Source organism: Buteo buteo, chromosome 1, assembly GCF_964188355.1.
Source record: "Buteo buteo chromosome 1, bButBut1.hap1.1, whole genome shotgun sequence".
Taxonomy (NCBI): Eukaryota; Metazoa; Chordata; class Aves; order Accipitriformes; family Accipitridae; genus Buteo; species Buteo buteo.
The window spans coordinates 9191686-9217623 of record NC_134171.1 but is presented as its reverse complement, the minus strand read 5'-3'; the positions used below and the strand labels follow the sequence as shown (position 1 = coordinate 9217623).

The following is a 25938-nucleotide window of genomic DNA, read 5'->3' as shown; positions in this document are numbered from 1 at the left end:
CCCATTCTTCCATTTCCTTTTCATGGCACTGTAGGCAAATTAATTGTATGTTAAGTCTTAAATAATTTTAAAGATTTGATTTATGACCCAACTATACTTGCCTTTTAAAAAGTCTCAAGGGCAGAGACTTCAAAGTCTTACATGTTTGTATGGCACCAGTACAGGAGCCCTTGATATGCAGGTGTCCTGAAAGCAATATTGAAATATAAATGTTAAATAATGGTGTCTTCTGAAGGTAAGAACCATGTGTTTTGCGAGCTTTTTGCGCACTCAAGTGTATGTGCCAGGTAGACAAGCACTCTGGAGCTTGAAAGATGAACCCCTTTTGAACTATAAGCATCCCATCTCAGTGTGATTCCTAGGGAGAAAATCTTCTCTTGTCCAAGCTTTTTGGATTTATGTAGGCCCTGTGGAGTTCACTGGTGGGTTTATTTGGCAGGTGGGCCTTATTAACCTGCCAGCAAGGGACTATTTGACCTGCTTCGGTTTGTACAGCTTGTAAATAAAGATTCTGTCAGGGAAGGGAGATTCTCTTGTGCTTCGGACTATTTATATCTCTTATAACTGTGGCTGTTAAAGCTTATAAAGAAACAGAAGGTCTGGGATGTGAGACAGAAAGCCCCGAGGGAGTCTTACGTGTTGTATTTGGATTGCTGTGTTAATATCCTAAAATAAACACAGCATGCCAGAAAGTGGGGAATACTTTTATTGTAATTATTATTAACTCAAAGACCTAAATTATTGGTTATTGAATGGAGTATGGCTGAGCTTGGCTGCAGAGGACAATAAAGTAACCTCTTAATTTAACACTAGCAGCTATTGGCAATCAATGGGAGGCAGACATTTAATCAGCTTCATTTCCCTCTTTTTTTTTGTCTTTTTTTTTTTGCATGGTTCTCAAGTTTAATAATTACTAGTATTAATATTTTTACAGCTCAGGTTAATAATGAATACAATAAGTGTACAATAAATTGTAATCATAAACTATGATAGACTTTCCATCAATGGAATTACTTTAATCGGGCAGAAATATTACATTGAAGGTATGTTGTATTTCAGATTAAAAAAGAATCCCTTCAAGAAGTCTTTCCATCTGTCTAGTGCAGGTCTGACGATAGGGTCCTCTCTAATTCTAAAACATGTAATTTTTAATAGATGTATCTGAATCAGTGAAAAGACTTTATGTTATTTTATTTATATTTATATAATACTTATAATGTAAGAAAATGTTTTTCTCTTATTCAGAAGCCACCAGTTTGGCCTAGTTGAACAAGAGTAATAATTTTTGAGAAAGGTCAGCTGAAGCAGAAGAAAACCTACTCAGACACTCAAGTACTACTGCAGATCAAATGACACTGGGTTCAGCATCTGCCAGAGTTCAGATTTTGAGTCTGTATTCCTTGTTCATTAATTTTAAAGTCAATTTTGCAATATTCCTGCCTTTTATCCTGAAAGGGCTCAATAAATGTTCTTTGACCTTAGTCGGGTTAGACTGATCTGCGACTTAGGCATTCTAGTGATATTTTTAAATATTAACAGTCACCAGTTTAGAGAGAATGTTGAATTTACCATGGTAAACATACTGGCTGCAAAAGCACTTCACCCAAGAGTTGCTGCTGTGGCCCAAGAGAACTTGATATCGGGGAAAGACAAGTAGGGTATTACCACTGATGTGCACTGAGCAGAGAAAGGCTTCCAAATTCTACTAGTCACCAAAATTTTGCAAGTGGAAGCCACTCAGGAGAGATGCCAAGACAGGCAGGGCCCTTTCTTGTTTTGTTCCACCTCTTTTCCAAATGGGCATCTCTTTTATGAGCTGGATCCCCTGGCTCACAGCCCTGCTATGATGCGGGACTGCCAAACTGCTGTGCACCTGTTCCAGAGGGATTAGCCACCGGTGACAGCCCATGCCCAGAATTTCCTCCACAGATGCTAGTACCCTTCAACAAGTGAGTCAGAACCATTTGACTTAGAGCTTTTTATAGTTGTTGTTGAGGGTATTGATAATAATCGTAATAAAGTCTAGTTCTTAATCTCTCATACTTAATGGTTTGCCATTGGTTGAAGAAGAAGATACCATGCTGCTCTTCACTCCCATCCCTATCTGCTTTACCAGCATAGCAAAACACTGTTAAGCTTTTACGATCATCTATCATTATATTGGAAAGCGAGTGTTATCTGGTGGATAAGATACCAGGCTGAGTCCAGAATTGACTCCGCTAATGAATTCACCATTGGGAAATCTAAGACTATATTACTTCCTCTGCTGTTTTGATTTTCCTACTGATAAATACATTCATTTGAGAATTCAATAAACAGCTCATGCTAAAAATCAAGCATGCCAGGATTGGTTTGCAGAACTGGCTTTGCATTTAAGTTTTCTAGTCCAAAGATTCAAATATTGTCTGTATTGTATTCATATATGTTGATATGCACCATATATGATTATGGTGCTAATTGATTATAAAAATAATATGCACTGGGTTTTTTTTTCTTTTGTCTACCACTTACAGTCCTTTATGTCATTCTAGTAGAAAACATTTTTTGATATAAATAAATTATTTTATTACTCTTGAAAACTGTCCATATAGCTGAGGGAATAAATGTCCTCAATTTGATTCCACCCAACTTTGGGATTTTTTTACTTTTTTTTTTTTTTCCTTTTCGTTTCTTTTTCCTTTCTACAAATACATAAAAAGAATCAGGCACTTCATGCTATCCCTAAGCACAAATTTAGTTCCTGGTATATCCACTCTAATGTATTCAGGAAGGAAGGAATAATCTCTCTGAGGCTGTAGTGCTTTTACAGTGGCTGCAGTAGCTGTAGCTCAGACTGTCCCTAAGTGCAAAATACTGGAGGAATTGTGTAATGTTTGATCTTTGGGAGTAATAAGGAACAGGCCCATTCATAGGTGGGAATAATATGCTTGGACTAGCATTGTACAATACAGTGAAGCAGACAAATGTTCCTGCATAGAGGAGAATACCATCTGCTAGAATTAAAGTATTCATACCAGGCACAAAATGCACTCAATAAAAAGAATTTTTTCTAAAATAAAACCCTCCATTTTCCGGCTAGGATAAAGTAAGATTGATTAGGTACCACTTGTAAAAGGTGGATTTTGTGAAAAAGGCGGATGTTAAGTGCTGTAGAGAAGAAGGATTTGTAAGAGAAGGGTGATAAGATAAAGATATGTCCAAAATAGGACTGGGAAGTGGCTAGGTGGGAACTGTGAGCTGAGTGTGTGGGAGGGAAGGAGGCAAGCATTCATTTCACCCAACACTAAGAACAGAAGAAAGGCGCGGGTGGGGGGCAGTTTTCTGTTTCTTAGTCCGCTTAAAATTAAATCACCTGTTGATTTCAATTCTGGAAGGTATTAAAACTGTGTTCATTGGGCTTTTAACATACATTTATCAACCAGTTTGTTGTGAATAGTTTGTATCTGGCCCTTCTAATTGCTCCCTTTACCTCACCAAAAAATCCAAAAAGTGACAACCAACCTGATTCACCTTTCAATTCAATAAAATTCTACTTGATTTAGATCCAGCTATTTTAAAGGTATCAGCTATTCTATTTAAGCAGCACACTGTAGGGCTGCTCTAGCTTTTACCTACTAGCAGTCAGAGACATGTCCAGCATACCCTCACGCTATAGATAAGCTTTCTCCTGGCCCCCATGACAAGCAGATGTTAGGACAGAATAGCATAGAATAGATTATACTGCTGGTACTGGTACAGGAGGAAAACAGAGCTGACTGGTAAAGAAGCCTTTTGTATAGTATATCAGGAATCAAGCTCTGACCCTGTTTTGCCATAAATTAGCTGTTTTAATAAACCTTTCCTGCAACTTTTATTAAACAGATTGGTTCATGCTTTAACTTATTAACATGTTCTTATCTTTGATATAAAAATGTATATAATCAAGAGAGATTTCTTAGTGACGGAGTGGATTTGTGAAAACATCCGCATAATGTTTTTCCACTTGCTTTCAGCCCCGCTCTTGGATTTGCTGGCTGAGACAATGTTTGGAGTAAAGTCACATGATCAATCTGCATTTTCTTGCAGTCTTCCTGAGCTGTTGCACCACTCCTTTTCATGCTAGGTATTCTGTTGATCTATAGATCTAAGCTCCTTCTTTTAAGTGTAATAAATCAAAATTATACAGTGTTTAGGATTTCAGTCAGAGAGATTATGTCAGAATTAGAACATTCCTGAGTGAAGGTCATATAAATCAATCCTTCAGTTATTCCATTTTCAGTTTCATTGTAATGAACAGTACCCTGCTTGCAGTGAGAAAGCTTATGGTGCTAGAATACTGATAAGATGATATTGCATTCAGAGTACATTTTCTGCTATTGGATGAAATCTGCAATGCGATATATGGCATATATGCAAGGGTCTGTGTTGAAAAGCCTTGAAATTGTCAAATTATAACATTCTACGGATGAGGTTGGTTTGCAAAATCACTGAATCATCTTTATTGCAGAAAGAATTTTAATGAACAAAGTAATAACAAAGGTCTTGTAGTAGAAATGTAAAAAAAAAAACATATCACACTTTCAAAGCTTTCATATTAAACAGGTGAATAGTATATTGTTATGCATTCTTAACACTGGGGTGTAATTTTTACCTGCGTAGTAGTGCCTAACAATTAACATCACTTTTCATACTTAAAATACTTGACAAGTGATGTCGCTCATAATAACATAATGTAGCTAAGTAGCCATTTTAATTTCTTGTGAAATTGTAACACTGAGAAGTAAGGAATTTGGTATTGGGATCAGACTGATGGGATTTGGTGTATGCTGCTGATTATTCAGGTTGTTATCTAAATTCCTTGATCATTCACACATACAACCTCTAAATACTTCCTAATGTATATATTGAACCAGTGCTCGCAGGACAGTATAAAGCAAATATTACTCTTTGAACGCACTCCTACTCACTTTACCCTGGGGAAACAGCTAAAGCATGTGTATCTGTAGTCATTTGTTTACTATACACAGCCCTCCACTGACATGCCAATATACCAAGGCCTGTATATTCCAGCCTATTTGCTCGCTTACTTCCCTTTCACTGACTCCGCTCTTCCCACCAGCTTCCCCCTGGGTTAGGCATATTTGGTTACCACTCAACCCTGACTTGCACGTGGCTTACTCCAGTTTCTGTGCACCCCTGCCCAGCGCAGAGGTGCAGCTGGAGGCCACAGGGAGGAGGAGGAGGAGGAGGAGGAGGAGGAGGAGCTCTCCAGGGTTCTGCTCAACCTGAGGTGCAAGGATTTGGGGAGAAATACCTCAAATCTGCCCTTCGATCCAGCCAGCCTGAATCAGCTTGCAGAAATGAGGACATGCCCAATGGCTGTAGAGGGCAAGTAATGCATTGGACTGGTAAAGGCTCTCCATTGCAAGGTTAAAGATGGAAACAGGAATTGTGGCAACTCCCTATCTACCTGTCTGCAATGTCACGTTCTGAGTAGTGCCCTGACTGTGGAGCTTGCGGTCCTCCACGTCGTGTTTCTGGAAGGATAGTAGACCAGTGGAGGTGGGAACAATGCTTGCACTGGAGGAGACAGTTGAGGAGGAGGCGGCAGACTTTCGGGAGCAACGGTGAAGTTGTGAGCTCACCAGAAGTGGGCCTGCAGCTGACGGATTCAGTTTCTCAGGGTCCATACGGGAGTGATCTCATGGTGCTGGGAATTGCAGTGTAGTCCTGAAGCAAGGTGGAGCATAGTTTTTAAACAAAATTTTTAACAGGAATTTTTAAGGAGGTGACAAACATTATCTTTCTGGTTGTACTGGAAATCTAACAGCACACCTTTTTAGTGGCAGCTTCAGCCGGGACCTTTGAAAAAGTCGGCCTCTCCATGCTACCTGATAGATTGACCTTGACTCAGGGAAAACATTTGCAGAGTTTTTACACTGCACTGAGCCTGCTGTTCTAGAGTGTAAGAACTGAGGGATGACAAGCTTAAGACAAAGCACAAGGACCACAAAGACTGGTGATGATAACCATGTGAAAAATAGAGGAACCAGAAGGAATGGGGGAAAGATAAAGGGGCACAATAAGAAGTGCACCGGGATACTATGCAGCTCTTCAGGAAACAATCACAGATGTTAAGCAGCTCATTAGGGAGGAACAAATCTCTCCAAACCATAATACCAGACCTGGCCAACTACAGTGTGAATGCGAGCGTGAGTACATAAGCGTGGGTTGTGTGTGCCTCTGCAGTGCGGAAGCTTGAAGGCAGGTTTGCCACAAGCACACATGCACATGAGCTGGGACACAGCAATATACAAGTAACCTTGGTGACAGAGGCAAGACTGAAACACGCAGATTCATAGCTCCCAGCTCTGTGCTCAGACCACTAGACTACCTTCTGTGTTTCTTTATCAGCAGCGATGAAATACCACAGTCACTGCTGCAGGCAGAGTAGGCTAATGGCAGGAACACTCTATGCTTGCCCTATTTCTCAAACCCTTTCCCTAAGCACTCATTTCTGACTATGACCAGAGATTGGATAAAGGGACTCACAGGCCCTTGGTTTAGCCCAGTGCAGTCGTTCTAGTTTCTGTAATGCCAAATGAAGCCCTGATCCAACCTAAATAAAGAACAGGATGTGGCAATGTAAGTTTCTTTGTTTATGGCGTCTTAATAAATTCTAGAACAAATGTACTCAATTTGGAAGCAAAAGAACATTTTCTTACTGTCAGCTCTACAAGCTGGTCTTGAAAGCTGATAGTACGTGGGTTCTTTTTGTCCTGTGTATCAATGCAAGTAAAACTCTGGAGACAAAATCCGTAAATTTCTTCTGCAGTACCTTCTCCCGGCCTCAACATCCTGTCTCAGCGCCATCTACAATTCCTACCTTCAGCAGGTTTATGGAACGTCTCAGCTGAATAAAAATATGTTGTTACTGATATAAGAGAAGGATCGGAATTCATTCCATCTTTATTACAGTGAAATGAAATTAGTTATGTTGACATCTCAGTTATAAAGGGAGCAAAAACTGCAGTATTTTTCTACCCATGTAAGTAAAATAACTCTTCTGATAATCCTGATATGCTGTATAGCAAAATTATTTTTGTACGATGCTGTTTCACAAAATAATGTAAATACATGGATTGCATAGGTGTTAGCAGGAGCAGAATTTGCTCAGAACAAATAATCCATGATCTTACTTAGTTTCAGTTAAATTTCAGTTTATCTTCATTTCATTCATTCTCCTTGTGATACTTAAGTTTGCCATAATAAAGACTCTGTTGGGATTCTAATTATTGACTTTTGAGGAAGACCATTACCACAGTGAATTGAGAAAAACATCAGTGCCTCAAGGAACCTGGAAAATACTTGGACTGGAACTAAATGTCTTTCCTGTTGTTTTATTTAGATAATTCAAAGTTTTAAACAGAAAGATAACAGATAATGATTAATATGAAGCCTACTGTAGCTCAAGAAATGTATTACTATCAACGCCTGACCTAAAAATTTCTTTCAACCAGATCTGTCATTTTTCATTTGGACAATATTGGCTTGTTCATCTTGTTTTTTGAAATGTGCTTAACCAGACAAAAAAATCAGAGTAGTCAGAGAAAGGAAACACCTTTGAGATTCATCCCTAATATATTTCCATTAATCTCAGTGGACTAACAGCAATAGTATCTAGCCTATATGCTCTGCAAAGGAGAGAAATGCAGTTCCATAGACAAAAGGCATGGTCTGGTTAAATCAATTTCTATAGCATCTTGTCTCGACATATTTGAGAGCACTATCTTTCTCAATTAACGTCAGCTCTGCTCTGGGAATACTCTTTGGTAGTTAACTGTTGCTGTTAGAGAGCTAACTTTAGATATAACACAGCTGGCTTATGTATTTTGCTGTTAATATTTTCAGTAATGGAACAACAAAAGCAAAGCGAACAAACTATTAAGCAGAATGCAGAAGATTTTCCACCTAAATAAATCAACTTTAAGGATAAGAAAACCCAACTGTAAATTTCTTTTGATTGACTCCGGATAGAAAAAATAAATTACAAACCTCAGGAAACCACTGAAGGTAGGTCTTAGGGTTTTCTTTTTCCCAGACTTCCAAGTCTCCAGCACACTGAGGGTTGCACATGTGCCTTTGTGCAAACACCACCAATCTGTAGAATATTTAATTTAAAATTCATTCTTGGGCAGCTTCTTTACTTTCATTTCCACTTACATCAAAGTCAAATAGAAAACACTCAAGCAGCCCAACTCCTCACATAGCACAAGAATGGAGGAAGAGCAGACATGATGTTTAGAGGGTATCAAGAAAACACAATGTATTTGTGAGAAAGATCACAGAGGAAAGAAGAAGAAAGCAAACTGAAGGAAGAAGGTAATGGAAAGCAAGTGCAAGGCAAGTTTTTAACGCATGTCTCCTCGTGGCTTTCATGGGTAATTACCCACTAGAGGGAGATAGACTGTAACTTGTTGCCAGGTGGATTATGGCAGAAGTTGGACTTTGTAAAGTCCAAAGAGGAAACACTGTGGTAAGAAAGCCAAAGAAGATGTTGAGTTCCCTACCCTGGTAGAGTTTTGTGCTGCAAAGTTCTGTGGAAGTTACCAACTGGACTGAAAACCTTTCCCTTTGTGACCTGGCTTTCATTTCACTTTTATGCAAAAAATCCCCACCTCCGTCAACCTGTTTGTTCTTCTGTTGGTGACAGCAACACCTGGAGTTGTGAGGATGGCAGAAACAGTGTTGTGCTTGTCTAGGACTAACTGAACTGCCATAGCTCTCCCAGCATGGGGTGAGCCATGCACACCTCAAGTCAAGTACCTTGAGACCCACCAATAGTGACCCTTCACTCCACCTCAAACACCTCCTTTGTTCCAGTTAAGGACATGCATCCTACAGTTTCAATTAACTGCCATGGGTAATCATTTATGGTCTCTTATTCTCACCTTTATTTGTGCAGAATGGAGAAGGATTTTAAAATTCAAAGCAGGCTCAGGCGTGTCCTTTCCTTAGGGGAAGCCAAGAAGGGAAGTAGTAATGGATGCTTAGAATTGGAAACAAGGCATAGGAAAAGTAGCTCTTACCTGCTTGTGTCATTCCTGGTTCTGAAAACCAGTAGTTTAGGAACTTGCTAACTTCCGAACCAGACACTGTATCTAGATGAGCATGTGTCAGAGACTTCGTTAAGCCTAGCTCCCTCGAATCTGTCTATTTTCTTTTTGAACCTATGTATTTATATTGTGAGGTTTTAGAACATCCTGTGGCAACGAGTTCATATGAAAATGTATTTCCTTCTGTTCTTTTTAAAACCCTGCTCCCGGATAAACTGATTGAATTAATTTGGTATCATGAGCAGTGATAATAACCATTTTCTATTCACTTTCCTCCCACCTTCATTATTTTCCAGACCTCTGTGTATCCCCTTCCTGTTGCAGTACAGAATGAAAACCCTAGTCTGGCTCTTGTTTATACTAGGATTTTTGAATGATATGAAGGCTTTTCAGAGTCAAGCTATTAGCAGTGACAACAGTCTTAACTCTAACCTTGCCTCTCTGTGTAAGAACTGTTGGATAAATAAGAACATAATGCAAACTCGGAAAAGATGCATAATTATTTCCACACAGGAAGTTTGCAGTTGATAGTTCAGTGTCACAGATAGAAATGACTAGTCTAACGTGCTGTGAACTAAATCAGAGCCAAAGCAATTATCTAATGCCTGTGAACCCTCAGGGTCAACTATACTCTCTGCTACCATGTGTAATGCCAGAAAAGTTCATTGACAAACACCAGCCATCAAAACCACTTCTTCCTCCCAAACTCCATGTCACTAGTTTCCAAAGTGGCCTGTGGTTATATCCTGCTCACCTTCAAATTCCCTCAAAAATAGTACAGGGGTTCTGGGCACTACTGTTTCAACAACTCTGGTTTAAGGATTACTGAAAACGTTGCATGACTCCATTTGTCAGTACCCTGATATGATCCTTAACACAAACCAGGTTAAGGTAAATGTAAAATAGCGTTATTTGCAAAAATCCAAATATAAGCAACACATTTGCATTGCTTATCCAAAGCAATACACAGAAATGAAAAGAAATGGGGTATACGGGACATTTGCAGACCTGGAAGAGCAGCTGGCTGCGCTCTGTAAGAAAACTAGGCACAGGTGCTGGGATTGAGCCCAGGGCCCTGATTCCCAGCTGGCACGCTGAAAGAGGCTTCCCGCTCAGGGAGAGTTAGATGTCTGTTCCTTGGGAGGAGAGGCCTCGGAAAGGGGAGGAGGTTGTTCCCTTGGCATGACAGGAAAGCACTGCTGGCTGAGCCAAAGGGGAATGGACTCTTTTTGTTGATATCTGTTGGGTGTATTTCCTCTTTCGGCTGTTGGATTAGTGACTAAAAAAGAAAATGATCGATGTATGTTGTATTGGAATGAGTGTGGGGCTTGTCATCCTGGCTGATGAGCCATCTGGATAGCTTACTTTTACCTGTTTCTCAGATTAGTCCCAATGAGTTCCTCTCGCTCTATCCACATACACCTTGCTAGCCACACTTTACACACTCACATAACCAGGATTAAAGCATGTAATGTGTTACTGAAAAAATAACTAATCCCTTTAAGGTAACAGGACATTTGGGGGTGAATGCCTCCTAAGTCTGTCTCTAGGGGATACTATAATGGTAATAAAGTGAATAGAGGCCTAAGACAGGCAGGAGAGAGGTTGCTGATTACATGGGAAAGCCCAGACAAAGCGTCTTCTGTTTCTGATGCCTGAAATTCAGCCACATAAGAAAAAGGCAGGATACTGGCAAAGCACTACTGGGATGTACTTGTGCTGATGGCTCTTTGTTATTTTTTTATAGCTTCACATCACATTTTACCAGGTATTTCCCCTCAAGATTCTCATATACACCTACAAATCAGTCTAAACCAAGTGTTGTCAACAGAGCTGCTGCTTCACTTGCCTTGGAGGTTGCCATTCTTTCTGTGTCACAAGAACAAAGATAAAAATGTTAATTTTTAGCCCTTTCCAACACTTCTATGATATTATCTGGCAAGCACCAGCATTTGACTTTACAAATACATAACTGCACTTGTTCCTTTACCACTCTGTGTATGTGAATGTCACTGATAGCAAAGGGACATGGCATGCATATGCATGTGTAGGATTGGGGCCCAACAACTTAGGTCCTGCTGAGGTCAAGGCACAGACATCCAGACAAACATTGATTTAGAAAATTTACAGTATAGAGGATGGTTGTAGAAAGGGAAAGCGCACTGACCATTCCAAAGGAACCAACTCCTTTTTTAAATCTCTTAATCTGCTTTTCATTATCTCTGTGGGGAGGCCTCTTGAGAAAAGCAGTTCTTTGACTTGAATAAAGGAGGGGCTGTGGGCTTGCATGCTGGAATGGGGAGGTCATTGTACGGCAGCAGGGAAGATGGGAGTGTGAGTCAGGTCAAGGAGAACAGGATAAAAAAGTGTGAGATCTGTGCTGCAGGCTTGGTCTGGATTATGTAAGGTAGAAAGTTTAAAGCTGGAAGGTAAACGAGAGAGCAATTCAAAGGCTGGAAAGATATATTCTGGTAGGGTCATTCAGGCTTATTGTTAGGGAAAAATATGGGCCAGGACTGATAACATCATCAGCAAAACCAGCAAGAAAGAGGTAACAAGAGCTGAGGCTCAAGAGGGCTAAATTCTGCACAGGAATTTTAAGCATCAGGCTTCAGCAGATCAACCTATCTGTCATCGATATCTTTCTTATCTGTTCTTGTAAAGGAAATGCTTAGTTCTGCTTCCCTCCTTAGAGGCAGACAAAGCCCGAATATGCCTGGGGGACAATGGGACTACATAGCATTTTGCCTGCTACCAAGTCATACAGCTGTGTGCATGTGCTGGCTATAATCCTCTCTCCTCTAAACCAGTGCTTATCACAAGCAGCCTCAGCCTTGCCAAATTGCTAAAGAAAGTTATGTTATTGCCACTAAAATGGCCCTTGGAAGAAGCCCATTTTTCTCTTTTTCAGAATACAAAGGTAAAAATTATCCTAAAATGGCGTGCTGACCTTCTGCTGTTTCTTTAATGGACACAAACGGAAAGGTATCTCTGGTTTGCAGGGACCTCCTATTTTTCCAGTACTCCTATAATACTGGCTGACTTCACCAGGAATTTGGAGATATATAAGGAGTGCAGGGTCAGGTCTACAAAATCCGGGATGGGGTGGGGGAGGGTTGCATGCGCTTCTTGTCTTGCTTCTCGATGGGTTTAAAAAAGCAGAGGTGGCAGATTTAGGGCTTTTATTGACAGTAACACAACATTTGGTGTTTTCTTAGAGACCTAACTTTGGGAGGCAGATGATGGCATAAAATTGTTGGCTTTCTGTGTTTCTAACTGCAGACAGAAACCTGCAAACCTTACAGACTTGAAAAAACCCTGGAGGCAAAGAATAACTCCACATACATATTTTTAAAGCCTGTCATTCATAAAATCAAATTGACGCATTTGGAGACATAACAGGTTATCTTAAATACAGAATTGGTTAATTTTGCAGCAAAATCTCAGACCTTGTCATATCAGCTGGACCTAACAGGTGCATTTTTAATGCTAGTGACTCCTTTTGTCCTTTTCTTTTCCCTCCGTATTTCTCAAGGTCTAAATCAGTTTACTCATTATAGCTACGTTCTAACCTTTTTGCTATGTGTATAGACTGAACACCACCTGCCCTCCCGCCTCTGCTTGATCCTGCCTTGGCCAGAACCTTCTAGCTTTTTCCCCATGCCCTCCTCCAGTCCTGTAGACCGCAGCGCCCCAAAACGCTGCTTTGTGTGATGATGATGCATCTTTTCCCCTTGTTTGTTTCACATAAGCTCCATCTGCTGGTTAAAACTAGAATCTGTGTGATTTTCACTATGAAGTGCAAACGCTACTTTTTCCTCAATTTGAAAGATTTTCAAAATTATCTGTTTGTACTCTCCCAGCTGTGTTCTCCTCATCTGCCCGCATGTCAAATTTAATGAATGACAACCTAATATGTTATTTTGTATTGCTAATTTGGGTCAAGCCCATGCAATCTTTTAAAACACCACTTTTTGACTAGAATTTGAGCAGGTAATTATCCTTGGATCTGGAATGACTGTTTACAGCACATTATTACTGTCAAGGAAATCTCTTGAGTAGCTTTTCGCTGCATTGTTTGAAAAGGCACCCAAGGCAGATTGTTTCTGTGCTGTTGCTAATGTGTAGCCACTGCTGCTTTTTTTTGGCACATTACAGACAGGAGTGAACTTCTGACCTGTACGCACATACAGAGCAAGTCTGTAATCCAGCGACCACTTGAACTTTTACCTTTGGGCTCTAACTTTTACAGAGCAAAAGGCTTCAATATCCCCCAGGTCTCTCCTAGAAATCTGTGATGATGAATGGAAGTATTTTTTAAAGAACTACTAATAATCTGTTGGTTTTCTCCCTCGGGTGGAAACTTAATGCAACTTGCTACACAGTAATGTCTTTTTTTTTTCCTCCCCATTCTTCAGATTTACGCTGAACAGTGGTGAATAAAGATGAGGTTAATCCCATATTGTTAAACCTATTCAAGGAGACAACCTGGGGATTGCCATGGAAACAGATTCTACAGACTAAAAGCATAATCCTACTTTTAAATACTGTATATGGACCTGTACCACTTCGTAGCTTAGAATCACACTGTGTACACAAACATGATGTTGCAGCAGAGAAATGGCAAACCTGTCTCCCGTCTCATCGCATACTAAATATGCTCCCACCTCCTCCTGCTTACAGCCCAGAGCAGCAGGGATTGCACCTCCTTCCCCTCCACGCACTGAATCTTACCTCCCCAGTCCCTTGCTGCCAGCTCGGCTTGTCATCTGGGTGTAAGGGGGGACAGAGGCCGTGCCTGTGTAATGAACGTGGTGGTTCTGGCAGGAGTGTCATAGATTTGGTATTGCTATACAGCCACTTTCACAAGCTATAGGGCAACTGACCACGTGTGTTAAGCTGGGAGTGGGGGGTCCTGTTATCCATCCTCCAAAAAATCAGTAGGATCTAGGAAGTGCTTCCCGGGACATGTTCTCAGGGAAGGGGTGACAACCGTGGTGAGCATGGAGGGGTGCCCCCTCCAACTGTGCAGGTATTTTTGGCAGGCCACAGAGAAATCCTGCTCCCCATACACATCTGCCTACCACCTACGAGAGTCGTTGGATGGTGAAGAGGGAAGGGGTAAGGGACAACAGCAGATAAAAATTTCATATAACTATTTACTATGCCTGTGAAGTAGAGGTTTTCTGAAAGAGAATGCTGCATATATAGCTAGTTACCTTACAGTTTTGCTCTCTGTTCATATGGACATTTGCCCCCCTATTTCAACAGATCTCTAAACTTCCTCAATGAGAATTATAAGTTCATCTGCTCCTTTTCATGTCTATGCAAGTAACGCACAGACATAGCCATATTCTGTGCTTTTATAGGTCTTAACACATATACCTCTTTTAGACAAGTAAAACATTCTCGCTTTTTTCGTATCATTGGGCTGTGGTCATATATCAGTAAAACACATATTTTGATATTGCCACAGCCTATAACAGGAATCACAATTTCCTGTTATTTGGAGTTTTTTTGTAATTATTTAGACAACTCTCACCTTGCTTTTGCTTCTCTTTAACATTCAGGGGAAAAAATTCTCATGTTTAATACTAAATAATCTTAATTTTGTTTAAATATTACATTTATTTTAATCATTCTCACATCCTTATTAAATATTACATTTAATCAGTCTCATATCCTTAATTAAATCCATCTAGAAAGAAGGGTTTGTATTTCTTCCTTTTACTCTCTCACCCTATTCCTGCTAGAAAACACACTTTTCAACAAGATGGCTGACAACTTTTCCAAACAACATGGTTGCTTTAAGAACCAGGTCTAAAATGGCTGTAGCAGCTTAAGTTTTTTAAAAATAAAACCCTAGTGAAACTATGTGTATCGTGTTTTATTCTTGGGATGAGTGTTTTCTTTGTGAACTCATAGGCTGTTGGTCTGGATGGAGTGAAAGATGTTTTTCTTTAAAACAAAAACTGACTTGCATGGAAGGCCCATGTATCACCTGCAGTCACTGGGCCTTTTCATGTGGCAGCAATTCGTACGACTACTTGAAAATTATTAATACTTCGTCTTTTCTTAAGCGTTATTTCACAATGCTTGGTAAATGCACAAAATCAATTAGTATTTTGAAACTGTATCCATTTAGGAAATTTTCAGACTGTATTATCATTCCTTTTCATATATGGTAGAAAACCACGTAACTTCCAGGTATAAACAAATCTGGAACAAAAGACTGTACAAAAACATAACGGATTCAGCTCTGAAAAGGCTCATGCATCTACATTGTCTGCCACCCTGAATACTAATGAATTTAATGAAACTATTGAAAGACTGGTTACTTGTCTGCATAAATGTATTGAGACCTCTGTAATCATCTGTTTGCTGTCTGAAATCTCTTGTCAATAGTTTAATGACTTCAGAGCATATTATTCTTCTTGTATAGGCTTCATATAATGTTTCTACATAATTAAGCAGCTTTGTTAGAGGAACTGCCATTAGTTGCCCCATTTCATTTGGTTTCGTTATCAGCCAACCAGAAAGAAAAAAGAATAACAAGAGAAGGCTACAAACCCAGTCTAGTGAGAGAAATGTGTAGATTGGGAAGATTTTTGTGGTGGTGGTGTTGTTTGTATTTTTTTAAGATTGCCATATTAACATAAAGCACTATTGTTAAGTTGCATATTTGAAATAATTTTAACCATTTAAATGCACTAAATATTTAAATACTCATAAAGCAAACACAGCTGGCTAAAAATCTTGCAATGCATTTGGGAGCCAAACATTTTAAAAGCAGCTCTAATAATAAGTACATAAACAATACTAATTAATTTTTTAATAATCAGTAAACAACACTAGTGTTTCTGTAGCCAACACAGGCAAAAGATGTGAGAAGAGCGGGGCGTGATTTTTTTCAAAGATTCAGTCAATTGAATATTCCATCTTCACATATTCTTTTGAATAAAAAATATTAGTATAAATTTAATCTGAATTTTTCATACTTAGGAGAAACCCAGAGGATTTTCTTTAAATACATAAAATTAAAAAGGAATTAAAATATTACTAATTAATTTCCTGCCTTTGCCAAGTCTCAAGCATGAAAGGATGCCTGCAGACACATTTGCTTTTTCCTGGTATGAGATGCTGTTTCAGTCATGTTTTGGGTCAAACCTGACACTTGTGCTACCTTTACATATAAAGTTAAATAGCACCTGTTTTGTTTGGGGCTTAGGTAGGTGTATAGGTGAACAAGTGCCTGGCATTATAAATAACCTGTGAAATATATGATGTCTGAAACAACAGTATCCTTGTCACTCTTGAGCCCTGTCCTTGAGGCAGCCATCTTGTTGACAGGGGATGTCAGCCATCTTGTTGAAAAACAGTTCCAGCAGCTTTTCCCCCATTTTTTAGAACAAGGAAGGCATTAACACCCAAACCTCATATATGTAGTTTTTAAAATTTCACTATTCTCAGATTAAATTATAATTTCTGGTTATTCCCTGCATCTGTCTATACAGTTAAAAACCAAGCAAAATTAATGGTACTATTTAATAGTGTATTTATTAACCGAGTATTGAAACATTTGCTAAAAGATCCTAATGCTGGTCAAGAGGAGACTGATATTTGAAGAATAACGCGCTACCTGTAGCCCAACTATTAACCAGCACTAGCGAAGCACATCTGTCGGTTGCCTAACATATGAGCTATTTTATATCAGAAGCACCTTGGCTCCACAAGAAAGGTGTTTTTTCTGTCACATCCCGAGATTCACAAGCAACACGCGTGCCCGCAGCGAAGCGACTGCTGCCAAGCGGTGCTCAACACCGGCAGAAACGCCAGGTTTTGGCCCCAAACGCGGGGGAACGTCGTCGCAGGCGCGCTCTGGTATCGGCGTACTGCCGTACGGGGCTACGGTTACGTGCTCGTTGGCCGCACCGGCCTAAACCGCTCAGGACGGCTTTCGTGAGGCACCAGCGCCCTCCCCTTCGGCAGCCATCCCTCAGCGCACACGGCCGGCCTGACCTTGCCGCCGCGGCGGGCGATAAGGGGGCTGCCAGCCACGGCCCCGCCGCACGCCGTTTACCGCGGTCCCCTCGGGTGAACGAGCCCCGCGCTGCCTCCGGGGCGGCTCACGCGGCCCTCTGCAGCCCCGACACCCGGCGCCGGTAGCAGGTCCCCGGCAACCTGCCTGCCCGCCCGCCCTCCGCTCCTCTGCTACCGGCTGCCGGAGCCGAGAAACGCCGCCCCGCGGGCGGCGTGCCTACACCTCCCAGCATGCCCCGCGCCACCCCTTCCTCCGAGCCCCTCGGCCAGCGTCACGCCGCCACCCCCTAGGACTACAGATCCCGGCATGCTGCGCGCCCCGCGCCCGCAGGCGGCTTACCGTGCGCCCCCGAGGACTACACTTCCCGGCGTGCCCAGCTCCGCGGGGGGGGGCGGCGCTATGCAAATGCGGCCGGCGGCGGCGGCTCGGCGCTCCTGGGCGTGTGGGGATCGCAGCGCCGGGGCCCAGGCGGCGGGACATGAGCAGGCCGGCAGCCCGCCGCCGCCGCCGCTAGCCCGCTGCCGCCGCCCAGCCGCGCGCGAGCGCCAAGATGGCGTCCATGCTGCTACAGACCTGCGGCCGGCGGGCCTGCCGCCTGCCCCGAGCGCTCCGCCGCCAGCCCCAGCCGGGTGAGGCTCCCCGCGGGCCGTCAGGGGGTTCCGGCGGCGAGGAGGGAAGCGCAGCCGCCCCGCGGCCCGGCCCGGCCCGGCCCGGCCTTGGGGTGCGGTGCGGCCGCGCTGCCGCCCGGCCCGCGAGGCCTGTGCTGCCGGCGGCGCTGAAGGGCCTGGGGCGGGAGGAGGGGGAAGGGAGGGAGGGCGGAGGCGGCGACGACGTCTGGGGGCTCCCGGTGTGGGCGGAGAGGTCGTTGCGGGAGGGAAGGGCCGCGGCGGGGCCCCGGCTGGCTCCCCGCCGTTCCGCCGTCCTCCGGAGCCGGCGAGCCGGGGCTGGGCACGGCGCTTCTGCCCTGCCGCCCTCGGCCGCCTCCCGCTTCGCCTTCTGGCGGGGAGCGGCTGTGGGCTGGGCGGCGGGTCCTCGTCTCCTGGCGTTCGCTTCCCTGCCAGGGTGGTTTGCGGGGATGCTTTCCCCTCACGGCAGTTAGGACACATGCGTCTCTTCAGCGCCAGCTGGCCGAGGAAGCAAAAAACGTGGGGTTTGTTAAGGAACAGGAGCGCCTTACCACGTTTCAGTCCTGCCTGCCTTGTGCTCGGTGTAGCTTGGCCGTGGAGTCGTGTTGTCACTAGTTAAACGCTGCTCGGTTCTCTTTAAGAAAGTACAAGAGGTTATTTTCTTAGGCTACATTAGGAAGGAAATGTAAATTTGCCTTTTTCCAGGCGGCTTTGAAAGCTTGGGAAAACAAAAAGGAAACGCAGCGTGATACTGTTTTCATTAATAATCAAGATAATTTGGCAGTTTAAGTATCTTCGGGTGGTGAAATTTAATGACATGAAACAGCTGATAAACTTGTGACGTACATGAGGCCTGTGGTTGCTTTTTACGTCTGTGAGTTGGAAGGGCAGGGGTTTAGTGAGGAATGAGCGAAAGCTTAACAGGCAGTGGTTTGTCATTGACACTGAGCCCTGACTTGTCACTGAAGTGCTGTCAGTGAGAACAGGGTATCTGCATGTTCAGATTCTGGCAAACCTGATCAACCGTATGGATGCTTTTTCATTCTGATAAACAAGCTGTCGTCTTGGTTACCAGTAATCACTCAAATGTTGTACCTTCTTCTAGTAAAGACATTTATTTTTGTAAAGACATTAATTTAGGTTGAGCTTGTACAGTGACCTGAACAAAAACCTGGGGTATCTTGGCCATCTAGTTTACTTAAAACAGGGAAGAAACACATCTGTGTACCTTCAAATTAGATGGGAGCTTTGATTCTTCTTGTGGCATAGCATAAGAAGAAATGCTAATGATCGCTATAGTTTCGCATGTTATAAATCTTACCCCACGTGAAAATTCTCATTTGCTGAAATACTGTGATAGAATCAAATAATTTGTGTGCTGTGATGCACTATGCTTATACTTGGACTGTTAATCTATTGTGAACACATTATTGTAAGGTGTCATTTTTTTGTATAGTGTTTTGCTTTACTTAGCTCATCTTCTTTGCTTTACGTGTAAGTAGTCTAAGATTAAGTTAAAGCTAAGTGCTTCTAAGAATCCTAAATGTTCTTCCTGTGAAGATCAGGCTGTTAAGTACTGCAGGTTTATACTTCTGTAGGGACTTACTTCATGTTAGCCTTTTCTTTTGAAAAACTCTAAACATAGTAACAGTATGCAGCTATTCTACATTTAAAACTTCATTAAATTTAAAAATAAAGATTCTCATGACTTCTTTTCTGTGAGGAATATGTTAACATACAGCTTTTCTGGCACTGCTGCCTTTTTTACTTTTAAACCGAGTAATCCTAATCCAGGTTTCTTAAATGAAGAGTGTTGAGTATGGTAAGCTACATTCACCTTGTTCAGACACTTCTGGATGTCTGCATTATCCTAGAAGCAAGGAGTATGGACTTTGCTCCTTTCTGAAGAAAGTATGTATTTTATTTCAGGGCTGGCTTGCTCTTAGGTATGTGGTTAGAACAGACACTGCAAAACATAAAGAGCTCTTGTCAGAACTGACAAAGTTGAAATTAGTTATTCTGCAGAATCTTTTGGTGAAATGATGTTTCTGTGTGCCTATTCACGCTCTGAATGGCTGTATGACAAGAAGTGTTTGAATCGGGATGTTTTCTTACAGTAGCCTTTGGAATTTTGTTCTTTGGCCCCTTCCTTAGCATTAATGAGCCTGGTTTGGAAAAAAAAAAATAAAGGTAAGCGAAGTGAAAGTGTGTTGCTGTTAGAGTTTTATCTAAGATAATCCAAGCCAGTTTTGACTTCCAGATCACCCCTCTTTGTTCTAGGGGCACCTATCCATAACAGGTAATGTCCTGCACTAGCAGGACTCTCTTTTTTGGCACATTTTGGCTTTGTGTTCTTCCTGGCACTCAGGTGAGAGAAACAGATGACCATCCTGCGACTTATCCCTTGAGACTTTGGGTACTGCTCTGCTTTGCTCAGCTGTTACTTAAACTCAGGGACATCTTTCTGAGATGGCTAGCCTCTTTGGTCAAGAAATTCAGCTACTGATCTTTCTGTGAATGTTGGAGAGTATCAGAATGCCTTCACAGATTCTCAGGGCTTGATTTTTGAGCCAGAAAGAGACAGTTTTTTCCCCTGGCTCTACTTGCAGTGGCAGTGAGTACCTGTTAGAGTTTGATATAACGTGAGATGGGTAAATCCTTTTCCTTTGACTTGATAATGCCATAGCTTTTGCTGTAATGATATCAAAGGCCACTTAGCATGGGATATCCCTTGATTATTGAGATTTTTCTTTGATAAGTTAACTTACCTTTTTTTTTCCCCTCATCCCCCTTCCCATACCTTCTGATTGCCCCACCTGATTTTGGAGGTATCTCTTTTCCTCTGATAATTAGGATATTTTGTTGGAGAAGGCTTTTGGTGATCAGCGTTGGGCACTGTGTTTTCTCAGATGCAGTGTCTACTTCAGGATCTGTCATAGGCTATCTCTTAGCTTCGATGGTGGAAAAGTTTACCCCTAACCTCTAAAATGACCTTTCTATCCTGCTGTCTCTTAGGATTGACCAGAAAGAGTAGGTTCCAGGTAGGAGAAACAAACCACAGCATGCCTACTCCATCCAGCCTTCCATTTGTGTTTTGGTTACAGTGAATTCTAAAAAGATTGGCCAAAAAGAGTGAAGGCATTTGGAGCCTTGTTCATACGATCTTCCTTTGTTCTGTTCAGGAGTCTTTTTGCACTTGGTATTCGCTAGCTAATTGAGTTATTGCAGCTAGGTATCGATACAAGATTTTTTTAATTTTTTTTTTTAAATTGCTTTAGGGAGATTCTTTTCTAGTGGTCTCAGGGATGATTTTCAGTGATTGTAGATTGCATACAGCCACTAGGTAGCATTTTATGTAGCTGATGGTGCTTCCATGGTGTTGGATGGTCAGAAGGTTTTCAAGCATGGTCCTTTATTGAAGATGTGAACTGACTTAGATAATTTGTCATTCAATGGTCTCCTCAATTTATTTCCAGAATGGATGCTGCTTGTCTCTGTACCCAGATAGAGGATGCCTGTATATAGGTGCCAGTCCTCCTTGTGGACTTTAGGACTGATTCTGAGTTAGTGTTTCAAACAAAATTCATTTTGCAGAACACAGCATTTGCTGGAAAGCTAACCTTTCATATTCTTTGGATCAGTCTCTTGCCCTTCAAGACAATTTGTATCCTTTGCAGTGGGATCCAGGGGTAGAGCTATTTTTACCAGGTGCTAATCAAAATGGACAGCAATGTATTGAAATGGTGCTGTGGTTCTACCTCTCTAGTGAAGTGTGTCTAGGTTCCTATTCACATTTTATTTGTTGTGCTTTAAAAAAAACATTTTCATCTTAGACACCAGGCAAGTGCTCCATTTGGATCATCTAATACTCTGTTGTCAGGCAGCCATTGAAAAATTACATTTGCTTTCAGTGAAGTTTTTCTGCGATATAGTTGCTTGTCCGAGGGACTTGGAAACCTGTCTTCAGGCAATTGAACAACTGCAAGCAGTACCTCACACGTCCATGGAGTTCGACTGTATGCACGGACAGTTTGCTTGAGTGCTTATGGAGGTGTCAGCTGTGTTACAGAATTGCTCCCCACCTGTTTTGTCTTTTTTTTATCCTATAAATTGGGATTACAGGTTGAGATAAATAAGAACAAGGCATGTGCTTTGACTCATGTTGGAAGAGGATGAGGTATTTGGGCTTCAGTACTTCACATGGTTATTGTCAAAGCAAAGAAATTTTCAGTCTTGGCTGTTTGTGATGTGCAATCATCCAAAATGTGAATGTGCTTACAAACAGTGCACCATAAGGAAGTTGTTGTTAAGCAGCATCTTTTTTGTGCTTTCAGTAGTAGCTATTCCTAAGTAAAGGTCAGTCTTTTAAATCACATATTTTTGTACAATTCACTATATGGATAAATGTCTTTCTGAATTTCAGAATTAATGCTATCATTGGTATTTTTCTAGGTAACTTGGGAGATCGGGCATGTCTTAGCTGTACATCCCTGAGGCTGGCAAACAAAATGTGAGTAAATATGAACTTTTTTCCTAAACTTAAAACTGTACAAAACTATCATAGAATATGGGTTTAAATCTTCTAGACCAAGTGTGAAAATAGTAGCTTCAGCTTGTGTTATTGACTGATCAAAGGAAGTCTGATTATTATTACTCTCTTCACCTGCTTGTTTGTGTGTGGAAGACAGTGAGATCTTCCTTTTTTCACCCACTTCCTCCCTCTTTGTTATGATGTGAAAGCAATAGAATATTAATCTTGTTCTTGAGTGATTCCAGGTGATATCATGGGCTTCTGGCATACTTTCTCTGTGGAGTTCCATAGAGTAAATGTTCAGTCACAGCTAGCTTGAAAAACATAGTTGGCAGTTAGGGATGTAGATCATTCAGAGATCATCATGCAGATACATAGTTGTATCTTTATTAAACCAAAGTAGTTTACTGTATGTTACAGCCTTGGGTGAGACTCTGCTAGGAGGTGGTGTCCTCTTCTGAAAATGAATCCAATTGCTGTGTGCTTTTATGGAACTTAAGGAGTTGGACGTTGGCAGAATCCATTCTCTGTTCCTGACTTGGCTGACAAGACATACTGGTGGATATGAATTACCTAACGCCTTTCCTTGGAATGTTAAAATATGTATTCTCTAGTTATTTATAGTCTGACTGCTCAGGAAACCATGACTGTTCTTCAATTTCCTAAGTTTCCATTTTAACATAAGGATATGTCTCTAGACATAACTCCCTAATACGAAACAAAGTAATTCCTTTCTTTTTAAAGTCATGTTAGTTCTAGACCACTTACTGTATAGTTAGTTGTGAGAGTTTTTTAATACATAAAGCATTTTCAAATCTTTGTTTGCTTTTTAGTAGATTATTAGATTGGTCCTCTCTCTTGGAAAATTGGAAACTTACAGTTTGAAGTCTGTTATATGAGCAGCTGAATATTGGGACAGAAATTCTTGTTATTTTTTTTGAGAAGTTTTTTTTTTTACCAAAAGCTTCTGTTAACATAATGTTTCTGTTTAAAATAAAACAGCTGGTGCCCGCACCCCAGATGACCCAGATCCAAAACCAAGGGACTCTAATGATACAAGTACTGAGTACAGCTTGCGATAGAAGTTCTGTGTCTGACATCCTGCAAGTGAAAGTGTGTTCAGAGAGGCATATTTCTTGTGAAATTTTTTTTCCCTGCAGACTCCGAACCAGTTCTGCTGGCAGAGCTCCCTTCCTTTCTGCATGCAGAAGCATGTAGATGAATGTAACTGGAACTTGGTCTGTAGGGTTGGAGCTCTGCTTTTGGGAAGTGACTTAGAGTCAGGATGGATTAATCTATGCAAGTGTTTTAATCTGTTTTTTGAATATGTACTTATTTTCTTAAAGGAACCGTAATTCTCATTAGTTAATATCTGTGCAAGTATGTAGTTTTCTAGCTAATCAAGGAAATGTTTTGTGTAGCTGTGTATGTTTTGGCAGTCATCTGACTATTGGATGGTCAGATGCTTAAAATGTTAGTTTAAGCTAGAAATTAATAATGCATCTTTAAAAAGTTATAATTTAGTCAATTGTTTTGTACAAGGCTCTATTTGAATAACATTAAATAGATGAAACCATTAAAGTAATTTAACTTCATTGGATGCATGTGATGATTAAGTTTAAAAAGTACTTCTGGCTGAAAACTGAGTGAGTGAGGTTAATATTTGTAAGTGTTCAATAAACTTTTTTTTCCTTAAAGTGTTATTCAGAGCTGTAGAGCCACTTGCACCTCTTTTGTGTTCACTGACTGAAGACAAATACACATTCAGATTTTGTTTTGATAGTACAAGGGCCCAGTGAAGAAACACCCCAGTCATTTCTGTCCTGTAGATGACTTAATGTTGGCATTTCGGTTTGAGGGACAACTAGTGGAACTCATTTATATAAAATATTGTATCTACTATTTTAATTTTGTCATACCCTTTTATAAAAGTGTGTACAATCCTACTTGCATATAATAAGTAGTTCTTCTGTGTGTATAGTGAGTGTTTGGGGTGTTTGAGCAATGCTTTCCTTCTAACTTCAGGTTATGTTTAATTAAAGAAAAGAACAAAATTCTGAATAAGGTAGAAGAGTATTGGTTCTGTCTGTCCCAGCTCAGCACCACGATGGAAGTTTGTGCAAAATTTTCTGCTGAAAAAGGAAAACTAGATGCATGGAGATAGTAAATGAAGAACTCTAATGAAATTGGATTTCTCTGATACTAATTCTCTTCCTCTAACTCAGCACCTATCCCAAGTCTACAACTTCTGGTTTTTTTCCTTGAGTGTTTTGTTCAAACAGGAAAAGTAATAGAAGGGGCTTTATGTTACTTCTGGATTTACAGATTTATTTTCAGATATAGTTTTCTAAATGGAAAGCACTTCTGGCTGTTACTTTTCATTTAATTGGAGTAAAATAAGCTACCTTTTCCAAATTATTTAATGGAAAACTCCTTGCAGGTTATTTTTTTGTCGTGAAGTAAAGCCAAGCATTCTTTTCAGGTATAGACATTGATCGTGAGAGTCACAAGTTCGTTTTTTTTTTTTTTCTTAAATATGTGGTAGATATTTCTCAAATGATGCATTTTATAAATACATACATTTAAAGCTATACAAATATATATAAATAGTGTATGATCTATTGCTAATTCTTGAATGCTTTTTTCTTTTGAAGGACTGTACACTTTAAATATTGCACTATTGTCCCTCCTGTTTACGCATACTCCAAAAAAGATCACTATTGTTGGACTAAAGGATCTGAACAAATACACTTTCCTCTTCAGAGCTCTTCTGGCTTGTGGACGCCACTAGCAACAATGGGTGTTTTAGGTCCCCAGTATCTTCCAGTTAGATGGTGGCATTCTTCACATCCACTTCAAGATGACTCCATAGTTGAAAAGTCACTGAAGTCCTTAAAGGACAAAAACAAGAAGTTGGAAGAAGGAGGTCCTGTATATAGCCCAACAGAAGTGGAAGTTGTGAAAAAATCTATTGGACAGAGGATTGTGGATGAACTGAAGCACTATTACCATGGTTTTCGATTACTGTGGATTGACACAAAAATAGCTGCAAGGATGCTCTGGCGAATACTTCACGGAAACACTTTGTCTCGTCGAGAACGGAGACAGGTACTGAGTAAATACCAATGTTGTTTGAGTATCCTTAGCGATTGCTCCATTTTATTTGAACCGAGTTGGTGTTCTGTTCACAGAATTAAAATTGCTAGGTGTATTTCCCTCCTCCTCCCTACGTGGACACTAAAAATTTTGGATATGGCTCCGAAACATTTTAGTCTTGTTCCCATTATTGAAGATAAATTTGGTATTTTCTAGTTGGAACAGCAGAGGATTCTTCTGTTTTGTCACGTGGACAGTAGTTGTAGTTTGTTCTCAAGTTCCCATCCATGTGCTACATGTGTGTACATGGTCACTTCCTCTGCTTTTTCACTCCAGCTGGAAAAATAGAGGGAAAACACTTTTAGTAAAGGTTGGATTGGTGCCAATTCTGTTGTATGGTTTGGTTTTGGTTTTTTTAAACAGAAGAAAAGCTGCAGGCTGAAATGTATGATTGATAATCAGATATAAGTACTTTCTCAGTTGTAAATATATTTGTGAGATAATTTTAGTTCAAATAAGATAATTTGAGGAAAGTTTTTGTTTTATACT

At 40.9% G+C, this 25938-nt stretch overlaps 2 protein-coding genes across 3 annotated transcripts in view; one reads left to right on the top strand and one right to left on the bottom strand.

Moving 5' to 3' along the window:
- Positions 1-18110, bottom strand: part of NSD2 (nuclear receptor binding SET domain protein 2) — a 105164-nt gene extending 87054 nt beyond the window's left edge. Inside the window, exon 1 of one of the 2 annotated variants that reach the window (XM_075059121.1) lies at positions 17710-18110. The gene's annotated coding sequence lies outside the window, so the exon portion shown is untranslated. Of the gene's footprint in view, positions 1-17475; positions 17618-17709 lie in introns of those variants that run through there. The other variant, XM_075058885.1, reaches the window with a different exon arrangement.
- The window catches only part of LETM1 (leucine zipper and EF-hand containing transmembrane protein 1), a 31376-nt gene continuing 23065 nt past the window's right edge, over positions 17628-25938 (top strand). The window contains exons 1-3 of the mRNA XM_075059330.1: positions 17628-17765; positions 22215-22272; positions 24948-25401. Coding sequence (XP_074915431.1) covers positions 17687-17765; positions 22215-22272; positions 24948-25401 — 591 coding nt within the window. The 5' untranslated portion in view covers positions 17628-17686. The remainder of the gene's footprint in view (positions 17766-22214; positions 22273-24947; positions 25402-25938) is intronic.